General features: G+C 50.5%; 3 protein-coding genes across 6 annotated transcripts; all 3 read right to left on the bottom strand.

Annotated features, from left to right (window-relative positions):
• Positions 1-508: 508 nt before the first annotated feature.
• On the bottom strand, positions 509-2,066 carry trappc6b (trafficking protein particle complex subunit 6B). Of its 2 annotated transcripts, none has more exons than XM_028993970.1 (6): positions 1,833-2,066; positions 1,675-1,742; positions 1,259-1,376; positions 1,092-1,175; positions 904-1,013; positions 509-832 (listed from the first exon to the last, which is right to left on the bottom strand). In XM_028993970.1, exons 1-5 carry the CDS (start codon positions 1,911-1,913, stop codon positions 924-926), a joined length of 441 nt encoding a protein of 146 aa, XP_028849803.1. In that variant the 5' UTR covers positions 1,914-2,066; the 3' UTR covers positions 509-832; positions 904-923. The 2 variants fall into 2 exon arrangements, with proteins under 2 accessions (XP_028849803.1, XP_028849802.1); XM_028993969.1 differs by having other exon boundaries at positions 904-997.
• A 1,067-nt stretch (positions 2,067-3,133) lies between these two features.
• On the bottom strand, positions 3,134-6,767 carry LOC114797931 (zinc finger protein PLAGL2-like). 3 transcript variants are annotated; one of them, XM_028993236.1, is made up of 3 exons: positions 6,603-6,767; positions 5,293-5,342; positions 3,134-5,216 (listed from the first exon to the last, which is right to left on the bottom strand). In XM_028993236.1, the coding sequence occupies exon 3, from the start codon at positions 5,180-5,182 to the stop codon at positions 4,064-4,066; it is 1,119 nt and encodes a 372-aa protein (XP_028849069.1). In that variant the 5' UTR covers positions 5,183-5,216; positions 5,293-5,342; positions 6,603-6,767; the 3' UTR covers positions 3,134-4,063. The 3 variants fall into 3 exon arrangements, with proteins under 3 accessions (XP_028849069.1, XP_028849070.1, XP_028849068.1); XM_028993237.1 differs by lacking the exon at positions 6,603-6,767 and adding an exon at positions 5,534-5,820; XM_028993235.1 differs by lacking the exon at positions 6,603-6,767 and having other exon boundaries at positions 5,293-5,820.
• A 633-nt stretch (positions 6,768-7,400) lies between these two features.
• Positions 7,401-16,681, bottom strand: pan2 (poly(A) specific ribonuclease subunit PAN2). The gene is made up of 25 exons (XM_028993234.1): positions 16,297-16,681; positions 15,427-15,596; positions 15,224-15,344; positions 15,018-15,095; positions 13,873-14,143; positions 13,450-13,795; positions 13,267-13,363; positions 13,080-13,199; positions 12,856-12,975; positions 12,005-12,133; positions 11,708-11,907; positions 11,478-11,626; positions 11,295-11,401; positions 11,128-11,226; positions 10,962-11,044; positions 10,587-10,728; positions 9,942-10,079; positions 9,801-9,860; positions 9,627-9,717; positions 9,289-9,446; positions 9,050-9,193; positions 8,505-8,684; positions 8,018-8,111; positions 7,751-7,939; positions 7,401-7,667 (listed from the first exon to the last, which is right to left on the bottom strand). The coding sequence occupies exons 1-25, from the start codon at positions 16,534-16,536 to the stop codon at positions 7,633-7,635; spliced, it is 3,561 nt and encodes a 1,186-aa protein (XP_028849067.1). The 5' UTR covers positions 16,537-16,681; the 3' UTR covers positions 7,401-7,632.
• Positions 16,682-18,165: the final 1,484 nt, after the last annotated feature.

Here is an 18,165-nt window from a genome sequence, read left to right as displayed (position 1 = left end):
GGTCCACTTGTACACAACAAGGCCATTACATGAAAAACACAAAATGAGGTGTGTCCATCACCCCAATACAGTTGCCTCACTATCCCAAAAATATCTGAAGTGAAACAAACACACGACATCCACCAAGTCTCTCACAATATCCCTACTTTATTGTGAGTAGAGTATTTTCAAAAGCACCAGAAAAGTGAAAATCGCCTCGGGGGAAATGTGGCACATTAATTTTCTTTTAATTTACTTGTTTAATCATTATTCTAATGCTTTTTCCATTGATTATTAATTCACTTTAACCCTTACAACACAGAAGCTATGCATGAAATTCTGTGCAGGCTTTTTCTAAATGCCTGTACGTGTACCTACAAACTTGTTTGGAATGAGTATCGATGTCTCTGTAGTTTTATTTCTATATACACATATAAATATATCCATATAACTATTAAATTCTGTGCAGAACCTCACAGATTTTTACAGACAAGAGATAATAACCGAGTGTAAAGAATAATATTTCATCTTCAGTCAACATTGTTAATTAGGTTTAATGGCAAAAATAATTCCATTAATCACATTAGTGTATCAGACAATGTGAGGTTTATTGCCCATGAAGAGATTCTAGACTAGAGTGCAACATCCCTTCATAAAGCTCAACACTGCATGTAATTAAAAGAACAATTATACATAATTATTTACAGGCACATTAAAGTAAAGAAAGTAGTGAAGGAAACACAGACGACCCTGTACGTGCATTAACACTGGTGGAGAGAGTTGGACGGCGATGAGAAGACGCGTCCTTCACGTCCTGCGAGCTACGCCTTCTGAATCATGACCTGGAATTTACCTGGAAGTGAATATTTTGAGGCGTTACGACACCGGATAACAGCAGGAAATGAGACGCATGTTCACACTCACATGCGGGCATGACGGAGACCTCAGCGGTGACGATGCTCCTCACACCCAGGTTGGAGAGTCCCCCTCGCACCAGGCCACAGGCGAACGCCAAATACTACAGGACAGGAATACTGGAATATGGAATACTCCATATTCCTCTGACCGCGGAACGATCGGCGTCGGGAATCAACAGGGCTTTTTCATCTCACCTTTGGAGCGTGTTCCAGATACTGCTTCCCAGAGGACAGCTGAGTCAACAAGCGAAACTTGTTATCCTGCAGAACATAAATACCCTGCAAGAAATATTACAAAATGGGGATTCGGCCTCAGACATGTTCTCAAAAAAAAAAAAAAAAAAGACACTGCAAACGTGTACTTGGTGGTTTGTCCTCAGGTTGTCGATTTGCTTCTTAAAAACGCTCGTCCAATAATCTTTGCAGATGAATTTCATGACGTCCAGCTCGTCTTTGAAGCGCGACGTGTCCTTAGTGAATCTGGAATAAGGCGCGTTTCTTTACCAGCACGATTCATGGTGATAGCTAGGGGTGCGTCACGGTACGTTTATATCGCGATTTTCTACAGTCCGGCTGAAATACAAGATGCTGGGATCGACCTGCGTGGATAATTCAGCCAAAACAAGATAACTTGGGACTACATCGGTGTACAGAAATATCGATATTTGATGTCGCCACGCAAAATATCGCGATATATCGCCGTACCGATATTTTCTAACACCCCCGGTGATAACTAAACACATTTAAAACCCACAAGAGGTTTAAAATCCATGCAAACCTTTCAATCAGGCCCTGGCCGACACGAAAGCCCAAGTGTTCCAGCTTGCTGACGCACCTCCCGTTTTCCTGGAGAACATTTAAAAGGCAGGAAGTGCGACATTATCCGCTCCGTTTAAAACGCATCGAACTTTCTTTTTCTTTCTTTTCGTTCTTTACCATTTCACCGTTCTCCGCCGACTTGTACACATACTGTATCACTTCATTGTGGAGAAACTGGAAAAGAGCCTCGTCTGCCATCAACGCGTTCACCGCACAGGTCCTCCAGACGTGAAGTATTAACGAATTATCGTGATTAATGTAAACCACTAACGCCGCGCCATCAACTCGGCCGTTTCCACGGCGCAGATACGTAAATAATAAAGCGCGTAAACAGGAGGACGGGTCACGTGGTCCGCGGGGGCCTGAACAACAGAGGGCGGGCCGAAGAACTGCCTGTCGTAATTTGCTCGGTAAACTTCGATCGATCTGATCGATCGAGGCAATAGACTGGAGTTTAAATTTAACATTCCGTTTGTAAAACAGAAAATGCGAGTTCCATAATTTTATTTGTTTCGATTATTAGTGAAAAATGGAAGCCGCTTAACACTTAACATCACAACTATTACCATTAAAAGCAATAATAAGGGGTATTGTAAATATTACAAGAAGAGGAAAAAATGTCTTGTGCAGGACGCAACTTATATGCTTAATATAATTTCATATGTAACAAGTAAAATGAAAAGTTACTTGGAAATGCAGAAAATACATTTCTTTCTGAGTTTGTTATGATCAGCTGTATGCACCATTTATAATATTTTACTCAATTAATTCATGTAATTTAGAAAAAAGGCCAAAACAGAATCCATTGAACTCGGTTTTCCAAGGTGTGCTTCTGCTGTGACGTTCTTTAATACTTTCTATTTGATCATTTTATCAAATTTTATTAATCGAACGAGGCACTTGAACATTCTTCGTTCGTAAAATGTCCATGCCCTACTACGCCCCTATTGTGTATTGTTTTAAATAGCACTCTAATTAAAGGTAATATATTTGTAATGAATCTTTGTGAAGATCTAGTTACTGCTCATGGTGCGTATTGTTCTATCTTTGATAAGATATACATATACAAAGATATACATTTTTACTTGATTTTCTAAAGCTTAGGAGCAATTTCCCTCTGGATTAATAAAGTTTTCTGATTCGGATTGATTCTTATACATGAAAAGGAAGATTTTATCTATAAATTTTACACAGATAACTAAAACAAGACTAATGAATAGAAATGTGCTTTAAATGTCATCATCCCGCCGCATTAAAAAAAAAAAAAAAAAGGCTTTTATAAATCATTTAAACATCACAACTGCTCACAACCCATAAAACCAGACTCTATTAATACATGAAATGATATTCTTTTTATTTAGCTTTTCAAAGAATTAAAGCACAAATATAGTGACTATACCCGTGGCGGGCATGGAGAGATACACAACATTTGTCTAAAAGTACGCGGTTCGCTCATAATGAGGTACAATGTCGCACCGCAGTGCTGTCGTCTGAGGTAGTCAGCCGGTATCAAAAGTTCACAGTAACTATACAAGTCAAACTACACAACTCTACACCACGGAATGTATAGCTACGGGTTCGAGTGAATGCTGAAAATGTTAAGTGCACAACGTTTTATCCCTGTCTTTGTGTGACTGGCACAATATTAGCTGAGGTATATGGATGCTGACCAAAGCGAAATGTCAGAAGAGCGTACGGAGCGGAAACAAAAGGGGCTTTTATGGAGCCGGCGGCCGCTCCTAAAGTTGCATTGTCATGCAAAAAAAAAAAAAAAAATGTAAAAAAAAAAAATTCCCCAATACGCTCGAAAGCAGCAAGACGGGCGCTTCCCTTCACTGGGAGGATACAGTACTGAAATTCTCCCGTCCTGCTCGCTTCACCAAGCCGCCCATTCCGTTCCGGTTTCAGGTAGCAAGCTTGCGGACGAGGTACGAGTTTCTCACTGAAGCTAAATTAATATCGCACAAATACGAACTCGCGGCCGGTTAGTGGGGGCGAGATGTTACCGGACACCAAAACTGGATCTACCTTCGGCGGACCTCTAAAATCCACTCGGAAGTGCTCATTCTAAAGATCAGAAAAACTGATCCAAACCGTAAAGCGCCGACTGTAAAGTCATGTAATTACGTTGAAGAAGAAGACGCCTGCAGCGTCTCCGTATTCCCTACGCATTTCACTGCGACCTGGATTAACCGGGAGGATATTAAAAACCAAACAAACCTGTAAATGATAATTACATTACGGAGATTCCCTAATTCTACTCAAATCATCTCAAAACGGCGAAAAACTTAAGCCAAAAACGAGCCGTCTGTAAAAAGGTGTCCTGCAGGCCGGGACGGGTCCCGCCCTCAGTGCTGGAAGGCCTGGTGGAAGCGGGGCAGCGGGTGGGCGCTGAAGGCGGGGCCGAACGCCGGAGGTAGCTGGTTGAGGGCGCCGGGCGCCTGGAGATCTTGCGGCGGCGGCGGCGACAGCTGGAACGGGGGCAGCGGCCCCGACACTTGCGGCGAGGGAGGGGCGGCGTTGGCGTAAGGGGGCAGGCCGAACGGCAGGAAGCCCAGCAGGTGGGAGATGTCCACGTTGGCCGGGCCGGGGGCCTCGGCGCCGGAGAAGGCGGAGTTCTTGAGCGCGAAGTGGGAGTCCGGCGCCAGGCCGTCGGGGAACAGGTCCCCCGGCCGGGTGGAGGACGCCGGGACGGCCGCCTGGGGGGGCGGCGGCCCGCACTGCAGCTCGGCCAGGAAGCTCTCCATCTCCGTCTTCAGGTACGAGGTAGGTCCAGGCTGGTACCGGGGCGTTTGCACGTACTGCTGCTGCTGGAGTTTGGGGGTCTCCATGTGGCCGCCCAGGGGGTCGGGCACCAGGGCGCGGTGGCTGTGGTGCACGCCGGAGGTAGACGCCGCGTGCGGGTGCTGCTGGTGGGCGTACGCGGCCATCGGGAAGGCGTCTGCGGCGGGCTCCTTGGCGGCGGCCAGCGTGGCACCGGGCCCTTCTTTCACGGCGCCGGCGGGGGCGGGGACCAGCGAGGCCGGCTCCTGGGCGTGGCTCTTCTTCAGGTGCCTGGTGAGGTGGTCCCGGCGGCCGAAGCGCTGGGCGCAGCGCGGGCACAGGAAGTCCCTCCGGCCCGTGTGCACCACGGCGTGGCGCCGCACGTCCTTGCGGGTGTAGAAGCGGCGGTCGCAGCGGTCGCACGGGTGCCTCCTCTCCCTCGGCGGGGCCCCGCCCGGCGGCGGCGGCGGCCGGCCCGTGTGGGTGCTCAGGTGCTCCAGTAACGCCGGCATGCTGTCGAAGGCCTGCCGGCACACCTTGCAGGCGAGGTCGGCGCCGGGGGCGGCGGTGGCGTGCGTGGCCACGTGGCGCCGGTAGCCCAGGCGGGTGTTGTACAGCTTGCCGCACTCCTCGCACTGCAGCGCGTGCCGGTTGGGGTCGTGGGCCTGCAGGCGGCTGTTCAGGTGCTCGGCGCCGTGGAACATGTTGTCGCGGCCGAGGAGGAGTGCAGCCGCATGTCTGACCGGGGAAACGGGCGTTACGGACACGGAGACACCACGCGAGCGACAACGCAACCAAGCGGCCGATCACGTACCACAGACTCGGCTCCGGAACTCCGCAGCGCCGGGGAGCCGAAGGCACTTCCTGCGGAAAAGGACGAAAAGCCATCAGTTCGGCCACAAAACCGGACTCGTGGCTCGTTTATACACGACTCGCAATGGAACACGGCAGAAACGATCGCGGTATTTCGGTATATAAAACCAGTCCTCCACGAGCAGAGATAACGGACCGGCCGCTTAAATATGTTCTTTTCAAGCGTACGCGGTTTATCTTACCGTTTTGGCGTCCGCAGGTTCGGCGTGTTAAAATTCTGTTCTGAGTTACGTACTTTTGGCTGAAATATTCATGTAACGTGATCGATCACAGCATCCGTTTCTGCGTTTTCAAGAATATCGCAACATGTTCCGTATCACGATACGTCGTGATATCGTTTTGTATTGTGATGCGTATCGTATCGTGAGACCCTTACCCGTTCACGCCCGTAATTATATAAAAGGCCACTTGGTATCGTTTTATATGGCCGACAATACGTTATAATATCCTAAAACGCACACTGTGTCGTACAAGGCGGCCAAGCGTGAAACTCTGAACGCCCCAAACTGCAATTTATGTGGAATCATCATCATCATCAATCGGACCACCGCTCACGCCCCACTCGTTGTGGCAGCTTTGGAAAATATTAAGTTTCTTATTAAAAAAAAAAATAAAAAAAAATCAGCAGTAATTAAAAGGATTTTTTTTACAAATCTGATTTAAATAAAAAATAAATGTGTCCCCAGATTATCGCTAAATCGCAAGTTTGTTTTAGAATTTACTTGGTCCAAAAGTAAAAAAAATGTCAATTTAAAAGTTCACTCCCTAAAAAAGACGAAACTAAACGAACTAAACTGCTTAGATGAAGGATGAAAAATGATTAAAATTATTATTTTATTTTTTTTACCTGAAGTGGCTCGCCAGGATATAAATGTGAAAAACACGTGTGGTTTTTTTTTGGTTTTTAAGTGTTTTTTTTTAACTTTTGTATAAAAGTTTCTGGACGTTTCTGGACGCGCGAAACGGAACAATGAAACGCGGCGACGCGGCGACGTTTATTCGCGTTTATCGTCCGTCCGCGACGCGAACTTTTCTCGCCGCCGAGCTGCGCGACGACAACAACGGAAGGAGCCGCGACGGCGGCCGCGTTTAACGGAGAAACTTTCATTTTATAAAAAAAGAAAAACATCATTTTAGCGACAAAAGAAGAAGAAGAAGAATTAAAAAAAAAAAAAAGAAGTCGCGGTCGCATCAACAAGTGCAGGATCGCGGCGCCGAGTTCGGCGGAACCGAACCGGGGCTCCGACTCACCGCGGAGTCCCGCGAACTCTCACCGGTCCGGGACCGGGGGGACCGGTGGGGGACCGAGGCGCCTGCGGCGGTGGGGGCCGCTCGTGGCGAGTTTCGGGGCTGTCGGGTCGCGGCCTGTCCCCGCTGTCCCCTCTCCGCGCGGCGGTGGCTCGAGTGGCCGGGCGCGGGCGGACGCGGGCATTGTGGGAGCGTGACGTCACCGCGCCGCGTTTCTGCACAACTTTTACAAGCACGCAGCTACGTCGCCGTCGAGACGAAACTAAAGTGGAATAATTTGCACAAAGTTGGTGTTTTCTTTTTTTTTCTCTCCAGAAGTTTCCACTGAGAATAATAAAGCGCCGACACGGCGGGATAACGGGATTCTGCATCGTCTTTAATTCCTTAATATTCATCAGACTGGAGCGACGTCGCCATGGTGATGAGAAAGGGCGCAGAAAAACTTGGGCGGACAAAGGGGGAGCCACCACCCCCCCACCCCAAAAAGGGGAGAGACCTTCACCCCTCCGTCCATCCACAGCAGAAGATAAAAGCGCAGCCCAGGGTCCGGATAATGGGGGATACTAGATCCCCCACATCTCGCTTCTGCTGCTTCTCTTATTTATGGCCCGTAATCATATTGGAAATATTACAAATATTACTGGCCATACCTACAGTAATTACTGGAAGTAAGAGTGTTTTACAACGGCATTTGTAATAAGCAAAATAATAATAATGATGTCTGGTCAGTCCGTGAAAAACTATTTAATTCTCAGGCCATCATTTGTGTTCGCCCGATTAAAGACAATTTCATAGCAGAACCACGGTTTCAGTGCGTGTTTCACCGTATCAGGTTTATTAAAAACCTCAAACGACACAAAACATCTATCAAAACAACAAATATGAACAGTTTCAGTCGTCTCATTCAGGAATTATTACAAATAGAAAATTCAACTTTTATTCAGCGCCGCTGTCCTCGGCCGGAGTCAGGGTTGCCATGGCGACGACTCCGACCAGGGGGTCAAAGTTCGTCGCGCGCCGCGGCCCGACCCGCTCACAGGCCCATCACAGACGGGAACGCCGCCGCACCTGCGGAGAGCAGAGGAGCGCGGTCAGACAAAGCAGCAGAGGAGCAGCGCCTCCCCGTCCAGCCCACGCTCCCGGGGCAATACCTGGACCGTCTCCGGGGTCCGAGTCCGGAACCTTCCAGTCCAGCTTGCGGCCCTTCTCGTACAGGCCCTTCAGCACCTTGTGGAAATCGTCCGGCCGCTCGCAGCTGAGCTCCAGGTACTTCCTGTACAGCTGCAGCGCAGTGCGGGCGTCCTCGATGCTGTCGTGCGTCTCGCTCTGGATGTTCAAGTCTACAGAAGGGCCACAAGTCAGCGGTCACGTCCAGGACAAAAGGGAGCGCGATTCACCGCGGGCGGCGAAATACTGACCGAGAAAGTACCAGGCCAGGAAGCGCAGCGAGATCATCCTCTTGCGGGGCATGTGGAACAGGTAGACGGTGTCGATGACCTGGTCCTTCAGCACCTACAGTCCAGACACGCCAACGGTCACATGGTTTATTCCCCCAAAGGAGACCGGCCTTCAGGTTACTACCATCGTGTCCCTGAGCGGGACACCAGGGGGACTGTCCCTGTAAATACTGACTGTAAGACGCTCTGGATAAGGGCTGGAAATGTAAATGACAGAAACCTTTCTCCACGTCCTTCTTTAGGAGCAATTTGACTGAAATTGTAAAAAGAGCAGGTTTTTGTGGGTGGGAGCCCCATACCGAGAGGTGAGATGTAAAAAAAAAAAAAAGAAACGCAGGCCATAGCCGCCCCGGTCCAGATTCGTCTCCAAACGCAGCGTTGGTGGGTAAAAATAAGCAGGATCTGGCAACGCGCTGCATCTCCGCGACAGAGGGACGGTCGAACGTACCAACAGGTTGATGACCCGGAAGTCCTTCTGCAGGCCGTGGCCGACGAAGCGGACCCCGGTGTCGATGAGGAAGCGCAGCTTCAGGTAAGTGGACTTCAGCGTGGTCAGGTGCTTGGAGGAGATCTTGGCGTCCAGGTCCCCGGGTTTGATGCCAGAGTACTGGGTCAGGTAATCCACGACCTGCCAAAGGCAACAGCGCGTTTAACGTTCTGCTTTCGACCAGAGCGACTTACAACGTGCTTCCATGTCACCATGGATGAAGTGGTCAGTTCTGGTTCACTAGGACCCCCATCTTTTTATTCACTCTGTTCTAGTTTCTATACAGACGTCAGACAAGAAGAAGGTTACAAGTTCATCTAAATCTTCTCTAAAGAGGAAGGTGTTGAGCTGCCGTGTGAAGGTGCTCAGTGACTGAGCTGGAAGTTCATTCCACCACCGAGGGGCCGAGACGGAGAAGAGTCTAGATGAACGTCTTCCTTTTACCTTCAGAGATGGAGGGACCAGGCGAGCAGTACTGGAGGCTCAGAGTAAACGAAGCGTAATACCTGCTCCTGGGTGGAGATGTAGTCGTCGATGAAAGGGACCCCTTCGTTGGGACCCTGGCCGCGGACGCAGGTGATGCGGGCCACGGACATCTGGCTGGGCTTGATGGTGGACTTGGTGCCGTCGCTGCGCAGCTCCGCCTCCTCCTAAACCCCCCGCCGGACAGAAGGCAGCAGAGGCGTGAGCACTCGCGCCCGGGCGCGTTCGGCGGCGCCAAGAGCCTCGCCCTCCGCCAACAAACCTGGTTGAGGGTGACGAACTCGGCGTCCAGGCCCACCAGGTCGCCCGCCTGGGGCATCTCGCTGACCGTGAGGGGGATGAAGGTGGCGTGGCTCTTCCTCTGCTTCCGGGCCAGCGACGCCTCGGCCAGCAGCACGCTGGCCTCGATGGGATTTTTAACTAACAAATTCCAGATGGATTTACGCGGTTCACGTATAAAATAAAGAGTTAAAGAGGAATCAGGTCAGGTGATGTATGGAGTATATGAGAACATTATGAATTATGTTCATGATAAATAACCCACTGACTGTATAAAGTTATTATATATGTGAATGTATTTGGTGATGAATGAAGCCTCACTGCGCAGGTCGTATTTCAGGTGGTAGTTCCTCTTGGCGTAGTACAGGATGGCCGGCACCTTCCAACTGACATCGAACTGGACCGATTCGGTCTGAGGGAAGGCAGGAAGGACTGAGTGAAACCGCTACGCGCCCACCAAGGTGTGTGGGCGTGGCCCGGTGTCGCAGCGTTTACCTTGTCGATCGGTTCGATCAGGAAGTCGTTGAACAGATACCACTGCTGGTGGGTCACTCCCTGGAAATAAAAAAAAGGGCCACGTTTAACCCCGCCGTCCTTCAGCTGAAACCGGATCGGGGCACATCGCGCCGAACGCACCTCTTTCCTCTGGTGGTAGGTCTCCCCCACTTTTATGTGCGCTGCCAGGTTGCCGCCAGTGCGGGGGTCTAGCATGTGGGGCACGGTGACGACCAGGTCGTAAATCGAAGACCCTTCTGCCTCCTGCTCTGAACTCAGCTAAAATATTAATCATACATATTCATTAAATATATATGTAGTGTATGTGTGTGTGTGTGTGTGTGTGTATATATATATATATATATATATATATATATTAACACAGAGCATAATAACAGAAGCTAAAGCAGTTGATTCATGTGAAGAAATCCTCTGTTTCTTCTCCCAGAATCTGCTTCACGTGACGTGATGTGGACGCATCGTCTTCAGGTGCAGTGGTGGCCTAGCGGTTAAGGAAGCAGCCCCGTAATCAGAAGGTTGCCGGTTCGAATCCCGATCTGCCAAGGTACCACTGAGGTGCCACTGAGCAAAGCACCGTCCCCACACACTGCTCCCCGGGCGCCTGTCATGGTGCCCACTGCTCACTCAGGGTGATGGGTTAAATACAGATGACAAATTTCACCGTGTGCACCGTGTGCTGTGCTGCTGTGCGTCACATGTGACAATCACTTCACTTTAAAAAGAATGCCAGATAACAGATTAAGATCAGGTCCGCGGTGCTCTCACCTCCTCGCCCTCTGGCCAGTTGCTGATTTCCAGGCCCTGGTTTTTGCAGATGGACATTTTCAGACACTGCGGGATCCACACGTGCCGCAGGTCCTCGGCCCTGGTATGAAACGCGAGGCCTTCCGTGCCGCACCGCTCATCCCTGCACTCAGAAAAAAGGATCTAGTGGATCCCCAAGAAGGAAACCTGATGCGCAGGGTTTCTGTGCGTTTAAGGAAGCCAAATTCAAGACATTTGAAGACCTTTTTCAAGGCCACTCTCATCAAATTTAAGACAAAGGTAAGATATTTTTCAGTTTGTAGTATTTGTGATGTGGGTTTGCTACTGTGGAGGAGCAGGATTTATGGATTAATCGAATTTAAAAATAAAACTCACTCCAGACACCACTCTGTGGGCACCGAATCTTTGGCCTTCGGCGGCTCTGCGGCTTCTTTCTTCAGGGCCTTGTTGAACGCATACTGCAGAGCACGGAAAAGGAGCGCTGAGAACACACACGGCGAAAACACGCACTCGTCCCTCGCGGTCCCTTCGGCCGCCTGACCTCTGCCTGCGCCTTCCAGAACTCCGCCTCCTTCACGCTGTTCACCTCGCAGTTGATGACCAGGACGTCGGGCAGGCCGCGGATGTTGCGCGTTTGCACCTGCGGGAAGAGCGGTGGTGACGCGGCGGCTGTGTGCGGCATGTGAGGAGGGCGGGGCCGGTGCTCACCGTGGGCTGGTACTTCTCGCAGTTCTCGCACCAGGCCTGGGTGCTCTGCTCCAGACAGATGCTCTTCTTCAGGACCTCCGCAAAGTCGCGCTCCTTCACCGCTTTCTCTGCCCGGGACAGAGACGTCACATCAGGCGTGGGTTGCCGCGGCGACGTCCGGAGGGCGGCGGCGGCGGATCTTACCCAGGGAGCCCAGCTCGGGGTAGTGCATGGTGAAGAGCAGGGTGAGGGTGGAGCGCACCGTCTCCTTCCCACAGCGGCACAGGCTGCTGTTTTCCACCTCGCAGCCGAACAGGCGGCCGATCACCGACTCGCCGGACAGTCCCGGCGCGCTGCGGCACCGAGGGGAGGAGGACATGAAGCGGGCGGGGGGAGCGGGGGGGGGGGGGCGTTCGCCGCGTTAGATGGCTGACCTGGCGCTGGCCCCTCGGTAGGCCTGGGGGCCCTCCTGCTCCTGGGTCTCCTGGTGCAGCTGCGTCAGGATGAACCGGTTCCAGCTCTGGATCAGCCGCCCCAGTCTGGCTTTGCCCGTCTGCTCGTCGGAGTCGGCCAGGATTAAACCGAGGGCGGAGGCCTCCGGAATGGTCCGGAAAGCACGGAGAAAATTACTGGCCTGCAAATCGAATTCGAAATTGAATAAGAAATCAGAAAACAGTTCACAATTCAATGTATGAGGACTAAAGAAATCTCATCGTGACTCTGAGACGGACCTGGCAGGGGTCTCCCCGCGAGAGGTCCAGCATGTGGAAGAGGAAGCCCAGTTCGCAGGCCAGGCAGAACTCCTTCTGACACAAGTGGTTCTGAACCAGGCAACGGATGGGCTCCAGGAAGTACAACACCTGAGACGGAGAAAACACACACAGACCGCAGCATGAAAGACAACGTCCGCAGAGGCGCGTTTCCCCCGAAACCTGCACCGTTACTGGTCACGGCAGCCAGCAGGGACCGTGGTGGCCTAGCGGTTAAGGAAGTCGCCCCATAATAAGAAGGTTGTTGGTCTGATCCGCCAAGGTGCCACTGAGCAAAGCACCGCCCCCCCCCACACTGCTCCCCGGGCGCCTGTCATGGTGCCCACTGCTCACCAAGGGTGATGGGTTAAATGCAGAGGACACGTTTCACTGTGTGCACCCTGTGCTGTGCTGCAGTGTCTCACAATGACAATCACTTCACTTTATTTAGTGAACGAGAAGCTTAAGGAAACCAGAATTTCTTCACTAAAGAACTAAATGCAACTTAACCCAGAAATCAGAATTGTGTTTGGTGGGTCCAACGAGCCCAGTCCAGTTCTTTATAATAACGCTTTGGTTAAAGTAAAGTGACGTGATTGTCATTGTGAAACACAGCAGCGCAGCACACGGTGAAACGTGTCCTCTGTATGTAACCGTCACCCTTGGTGAGCAGTGGGCACCATGACAGGCGCCCGGGGAGCAGCGTGTGGGGACGGGACCGTGGCGGTTCAGGATTCGAACCTTCCGATTACAGGTCCACTTCCTTAACCGCCAGGCCGCCGCTGCCCCGGTGCTACACATACCTGTGCATGTAAAGACAGAAGCGCGCTCACCTGGATCATGCAGTTGCAGTACGCGTTGGGAATGTGAGGCTCCAGGCCGGCAAACAGTGTCCTGTTGTAGTGCTTAAAGTCAAAGTCCTCCAGTCCCAGTTTGGAGTATTTCATAGTAACCTATTCCACACAAGCACACACCATAAACCATCTGCCACCGTAAAGACAAGGCATGTATTTACGTCAGGAACCTGACTGGTACTGGGACGGGTTCTATTTCGGACCTTTCGATATTTCTTTGGCACCATGTACAGATGGGGCTCTTCTTCTCGCCCAATGGGAGACTCCGGCACCTGGTTGTAGTTGTCATATTCCTGCTCCACCTCCTTCATCTTGTAAGGAACCTGGAAGAGCGAACGTTCCGCGTCAGACCTTGACCCACAGAGTCCGACGCGCCGGCGGCGACCTTGCCTGATTCCGGGGGCGGGTCCGAGGATTGGGCGCGTAGCCGATGAAACCGACCGTCTTCATGGCGCGCAGGATCTCCGGGTCCACCGGAGGGGCGCGTCTAAACGAGAGCACAATGTTGACTTGCAGTACGCGCGAGCGGCCAGTCGGGGGCGGCACAGGGCCGGCGTGCGGACCGCGGCGCACCTGGGGCTGGGCGCGGCCAGCGGCGCCGGCCAGTCCGACAGCAGCGGCTCGGCGCCGGTCAGCGGCGTCGGGACGAGGGACAGCGGCAGCAGGTCGTGACCCCAGTCCAGCTGGGGCAGCGAGTCCACCAGGCACGGCAGCGCGAAGTCGGTCTCGCGCGAGTAGTCGTTGAAGGTGACCTCGGGCGCGCCGGACCACAGGTGGACGCCGCCGCCCGAGTCGCCGAAGGCCAGCGCCTGCTTGCTGGACGAGACGTCGAAGCTCATCAGCAGCTGTCCCACCGTGTTGACGTGGAAGATGTCCGCCAAGCTGGCCAGGCCCGTGGGCTCGCAGAACTGGCCCTGACCTGCCGGGCCCAAAAGAAACCGGCGTCAGACGCGCGCTCTCCGCGGCCACGGCGGGCGGGCGGCCGCACCCACGCACCGCTCTGCGAGATGATGGCCAGGCGCGACGTGTAGGTCGGGATGAAGCGCAGGAACAGCGGGTCCACGTGGACCTGCAGGGGCGTGATGGCCCTCATCATGCGCAGGTCGTACACCATGAGGAAGCGGTCGCAGGCCAGGCCGTTCAGGCCGCGGCTGGAGAAGCCGCACGCCGCCAGCAGGTTGCCGTGCACGTCGAAGTCCGACAGGCTGCCCGAGAAGGCGTCGAACTCGTGTTCCGGCTTGAAGGTGCGAAGGTCGCGCAGGGACACCTGCAGGAAACCGGCACGCCTTCTTAATGGACCTTCTAGACCAGCGGCCCTTCATCCTTTCACCACAGCTGCTTGCAGCATTTTTATTGAACTGGTGACAGTCGAGTTGCGTTCGAAAATCCGAGTAAACAGTTGTTTGTAATATTTTGTGTTGAATTAACAAGTTGAATAGACTTCGCATAGTGGGTGGTAGTGGCCTAGTGGGTAACACACTCGCCTACGAACCAGAAGACCCAGGTTCAAACCCCACTTACTACCATTGTGTCCCTGAGCAGGACACTTAACCCTGAGCGTCTCCAGGGGGGGGACTGTCCCTGTCACTACTGATTGTAAGTCGCTCTGAACGTGTCCGGCCGGGATTTTAGACTCTATGCGCGTATTCGCCTGGTCCGTTCTGGCAGGGTCCGCACCACGGCATCAATAAAATGTCAAAAAACAGACTTTCCTAGTTTCTTATATATATATATATATATATATATATAAAATATATTAAAAAAAGAGCATAAAAGTAAAAATAATATATGCATTATCTGTTGAGTGTGGAAGGTCGCCGACCCCTGGTGTCAGGATGTATTATTTCATCAGATTTCTACTACAGCAGCATCTGCACCTTCATGGCTAATTTCACTGGTTTCTAGCGCTGTCTGTCTGTCTGTCTTCTTTGGTGTCTACATGTTTTATTTGACGTTACTCTTGTTATTCCTGCACTGGATGTCCCGGTTTGTCGGTGTCGTACGCGGTCACGTCGGTATGCAGCGTTTTTTCGTAGCACCGGGTTCCATGGAAACGTTGTTTTGTTTCTAACATGCATGTAGCTGAAATGACAATAAAGCTCAACTTCTACTTTATCATTATTTGCATTATTTTGCCTCACCTTGCCAGACGTATGACCACAAAAGAAGAAGCGATTCGACTGCCGCATGATGGCAACGCCTGGAACCTCCACGCTGAACTGGGCAAGTAAACAAAGCACCAAAAAAAAAAATAAAAATGAGCGTAATGCACATATTTGGATTATTAGATAATAATAACATTTGGCAATTCTGGGACTCATAGGGGACTCACAGCGGCCATCCTCACCTTTTGTGTCTCCTGCACCGTGTTGAGGTCGAGCTCCACCACGCAGCTCTGCAGTCCGCCCATGAGCAGCGTGTTGCTGTCCGTTAACAGCAGGCTGTGCATGTCAGCGCCCTCCTCCATCCTGCAGGTTTCAGACCAGGAACACCCATTACGGCAAAACCTCCCCGCAGAACGGGGAGGAACAAAGGGCGAGCGGAACTCACGAATAGTCGAAAATGACCAGGCCTCCACGAGTGTGGCACTTCAGGTTGTTCTTGGTGAGGAACAGCATGCCGGTCTCCATGCTTTGGATGTGCCGAACGTCGTCGGTTAAATGCACCTGAAATGACGAGTATCTGCCCATGGTCGGGCCAAAGAATGAGGTGGCATGGCCCTGAAAAAAAAAAAAAATCCTGTCACACAGTGTCACTCATGGCAACGCTTCATTTGTTCAAAACCGGCAGATTTGCACCAGTAACATGCACAACAAGTGGATTTCAGCATCCACTTTATAGTTCATATTCGGTTAATTTGTAATGGTGACGCGATGGCAGTAGGGTTGCCAGGGTTGCATTTATCCAAAGCGACTTACAAGAGGAAGAGACCAGCAATTCTCGTGTCAGGTTGGCAGTGGTGGCCTAGCGGTTAAGGAAGCGGCCCTGTAATCAGAAGGTTGGCGGTTCGAATCACGAAATGCCAAGGTGCCACTGAGGTCCCCTTAATGAAGATCCCGTCCCCACACACTGCTCCCCGGGCGCCTGTCATGGTGCCCACTGCTCACCAAGGATGATGGTTCAATACAGAGGACACGTTTCACTGTGTGCTGTGCTACAGTGTTTCACAATGAGGGCCACCACGGCCTTCTTGGACTAAAATAACTTGTACATATTATATTTATGTGGCGTTTGAGTCTTGTATATTAGGTGGAAGTGAAACTAATGAGAATTATTGTCATCCTAACAGTAATTCTGGAATATCTGAGCTAGAGAACAATACTCCTCTCTATCATTCTGTAATGAAAACAATAACATTCTGCGGCCAGGTGACGTGTGACACGGGGCCAAGTCGCCTGCAGACAGGCCGGTTCTTCATACCCGGTGGTTCCCCATCCAGAGCAGCTCCTCCTGCATGTCGAAGTGCGCGGCCGCGACGGGGACGCCGACCTCCGCGGCCACGCTGTGCAGCTCGGAGAACAGGCCCTCCAGGAGATGCACAGACTCCGGGCCGGGCACGGCGAGCCCCTCCGGGTCCAGCTCCAGGCCCGACTCGAGGTCGCCATGCAGCCCGGGAGTGTAGTCTCCCAGGCCAGGGTCCAGACCCTCGAAGTTCATCATTGGGACGGCGCTGCAGATTCAGACGGGCCCGGTAGCGGCATCAACTCACACGCTCACGGCGCCGAGTGGACATTTCATATTCGAGCAATAAAACAACAAAAACAACCGGAGACGCGGCGGCGCGGCGTCCATTACAAAAAAAACACACGCACTTCCGGGTGACGCGGCGGCGACCAATCGGCGTGGCTGCTTTACATACGTCACCGGCACACGACCAATTAAAACGCGCGGTAAACCAGTGGGCGGGGCGACCGCCTCTCACGCAGTTGGCGGGTTCAGAATCAACCTCAAGTTGTTCCTCTGTTCAAAATTTCCTCAGGAATTGGTAACTTTTTTTTTATATAAATTATGAAATAATTATTTCTTTTCTCGGATTGCTAATTCTCTGCAAACGACCTGCCAATGTTCGGGTGTTAGGATAAGATAGGATAAGATAAGATAAGAAAAAAAAAGGATGAAAGTATTATATTATCTGTATTCTGTAACATATGAACTCATATTATTTGCATGTAACTGTAGTTCAGACACTCTGAAGAAGAACATTTCAATTCCATTTGTTCATTATTGAACAAAATAGAAAATTGAAAGTGAAGTGATTGTCATTGTGAAATACTGCAGCATTGAATGTTCAGCAAGTCAGCATATTTGTGGCCTGTGGTGTCACTCTCACTTCCTCACAGCACGTCCCATTCAATACTGAAAATATTTGTCCAACTTTCAGAAGAGGAAATCAGGATTCTTGGAATGCAGTAGGTCTGATTACCTGGAACAGATGGAAATTCTGTAGATAATTCCTAGTTTTTATATGCCCACATCAAGCGATACAGTTCAATTCAGCTTCATATCTCAGTAATGATCCTGGCGAACATCAATAAGAATCTGTTCATGAGTTCTCTATGTATACTGTATGTGTGTCCCATTCAGATTTTCTGTTTATTAATGTAGTAAGTGTACAATCACCAGTCTGCCGAATAATAATTATGATGATCCATAATTTGGTGTTTTGTGTTATTGATATCATTGGGTTGTGTTATTTGATATGATTCGATATTATACGACAGGAAAACATCATGTTTGTGCTTTATAGAAAAGTTAATAGTGAGTTAATTAACTATATTATGGTGTGGTTTTATCTCTCTGCTGCTGCCACTCTTGACCAGGACTCCCTTAAAAAAAGAGATTTGTAATTTTACTTGAATTATTCATGGTAAAAAAAAGGTAAAAATGAACCAAAATAAACAAAAAACGCCTCATGAGTGGCCAAACAATCCCATTCTCCCCTGATATGTTCTGTTAATATTAATTATTAACGTAATAATTAATATTACTGTGTTCTGTTTGTATACATCATGTATAATAAATATTTTTGATATGTTGCAGAGGACAATGACTTTATATTTATGACATATACAGTCAAACGACTGCTTCTCATTATGATTTTGAGTGGCATTTAAAGCCAACAGTGTCACCAGGACACTGAAACTGATGATCTGTGTGACCCATATCCTTCTCAAGGTTACATCATCCATTTTCTTATTTTTCAGGTAAAAAAAAGGATAGAAATGCCATTCATTCATCTCAGTGAACTCACAGAAATTCCTGTATTCTGCTTTTTGGACGCAGCCTGGG

The sequence above is a fragment of the Denticeps clupeoides genome, chromosome 10 (assembly GCF_900700375.1).
Source record: "Denticeps clupeoides chromosome 10, fDenClu1.1, whole genome shotgun sequence".
In the NCBI taxonomy this organism is placed as follows: domain Eukaryota; kingdom Metazoa; phylum Chordata; class Actinopteri; order Clupeiformes; family Denticipitidae; genus Denticeps; species Denticeps clupeoides.
Note: the sequence above shows the minus strand (reverse complement) of the source record. Positions and strands in the feature narration are given on the sequence as shown.

Bases quoted from the DNA above. Each gene is read 5' to 3' on its own strand.
- trappc6b (XM_028993969.1), bottom strand. From the start codon at position 1,913: ATGGCAGACGAGGCTCTTTTCCAGTTTCTCCACAATGAAGTGATACAG. The intron at 1,377-1,674 runs GTTTGCATGGAT...GCCTTATTCCAG, and splicing joins GGCCAGGGCCTGATTGAAAG to ATTCACTAAGGACACGTCGC. The intron at 1,176-1,258 runs GTACACGTTTGC...TATTTCTTGCAG, and splicing joins ACCTGAGGACAAACCACCAA to GGTATTTATGTTCTGCAGGA.
- LOC114797931 (XM_028993236.1), bottom strand. From the start codon at position 5,182: ATGTTCCACGGCGCCGAGCACCTGAACAGCCGCCTGCAGGCCCACGAC.
- pan2 (XM_028993234.1), bottom strand. From the start codon at position 16,536: ATGATGAACTTCGAGGGTCTGGACCCTGGCCTGGGAGACTACACTCCC. The intron at 13,364-13,449 runs GTGCGCCGCGGT...GCTCTCGTTTAG, and splicing joins CTGGCCGCGCCCAGCCCCAG to ACGCGCCCCTCCGGTGGACC. The intron at 8,685-9,049 runs GTATTACGCTTC...TGCCTTTGGCAG, and splicing joins ACATCTCCACCCAGGAGCAG to GTCGTGGATTACCTGACCCA.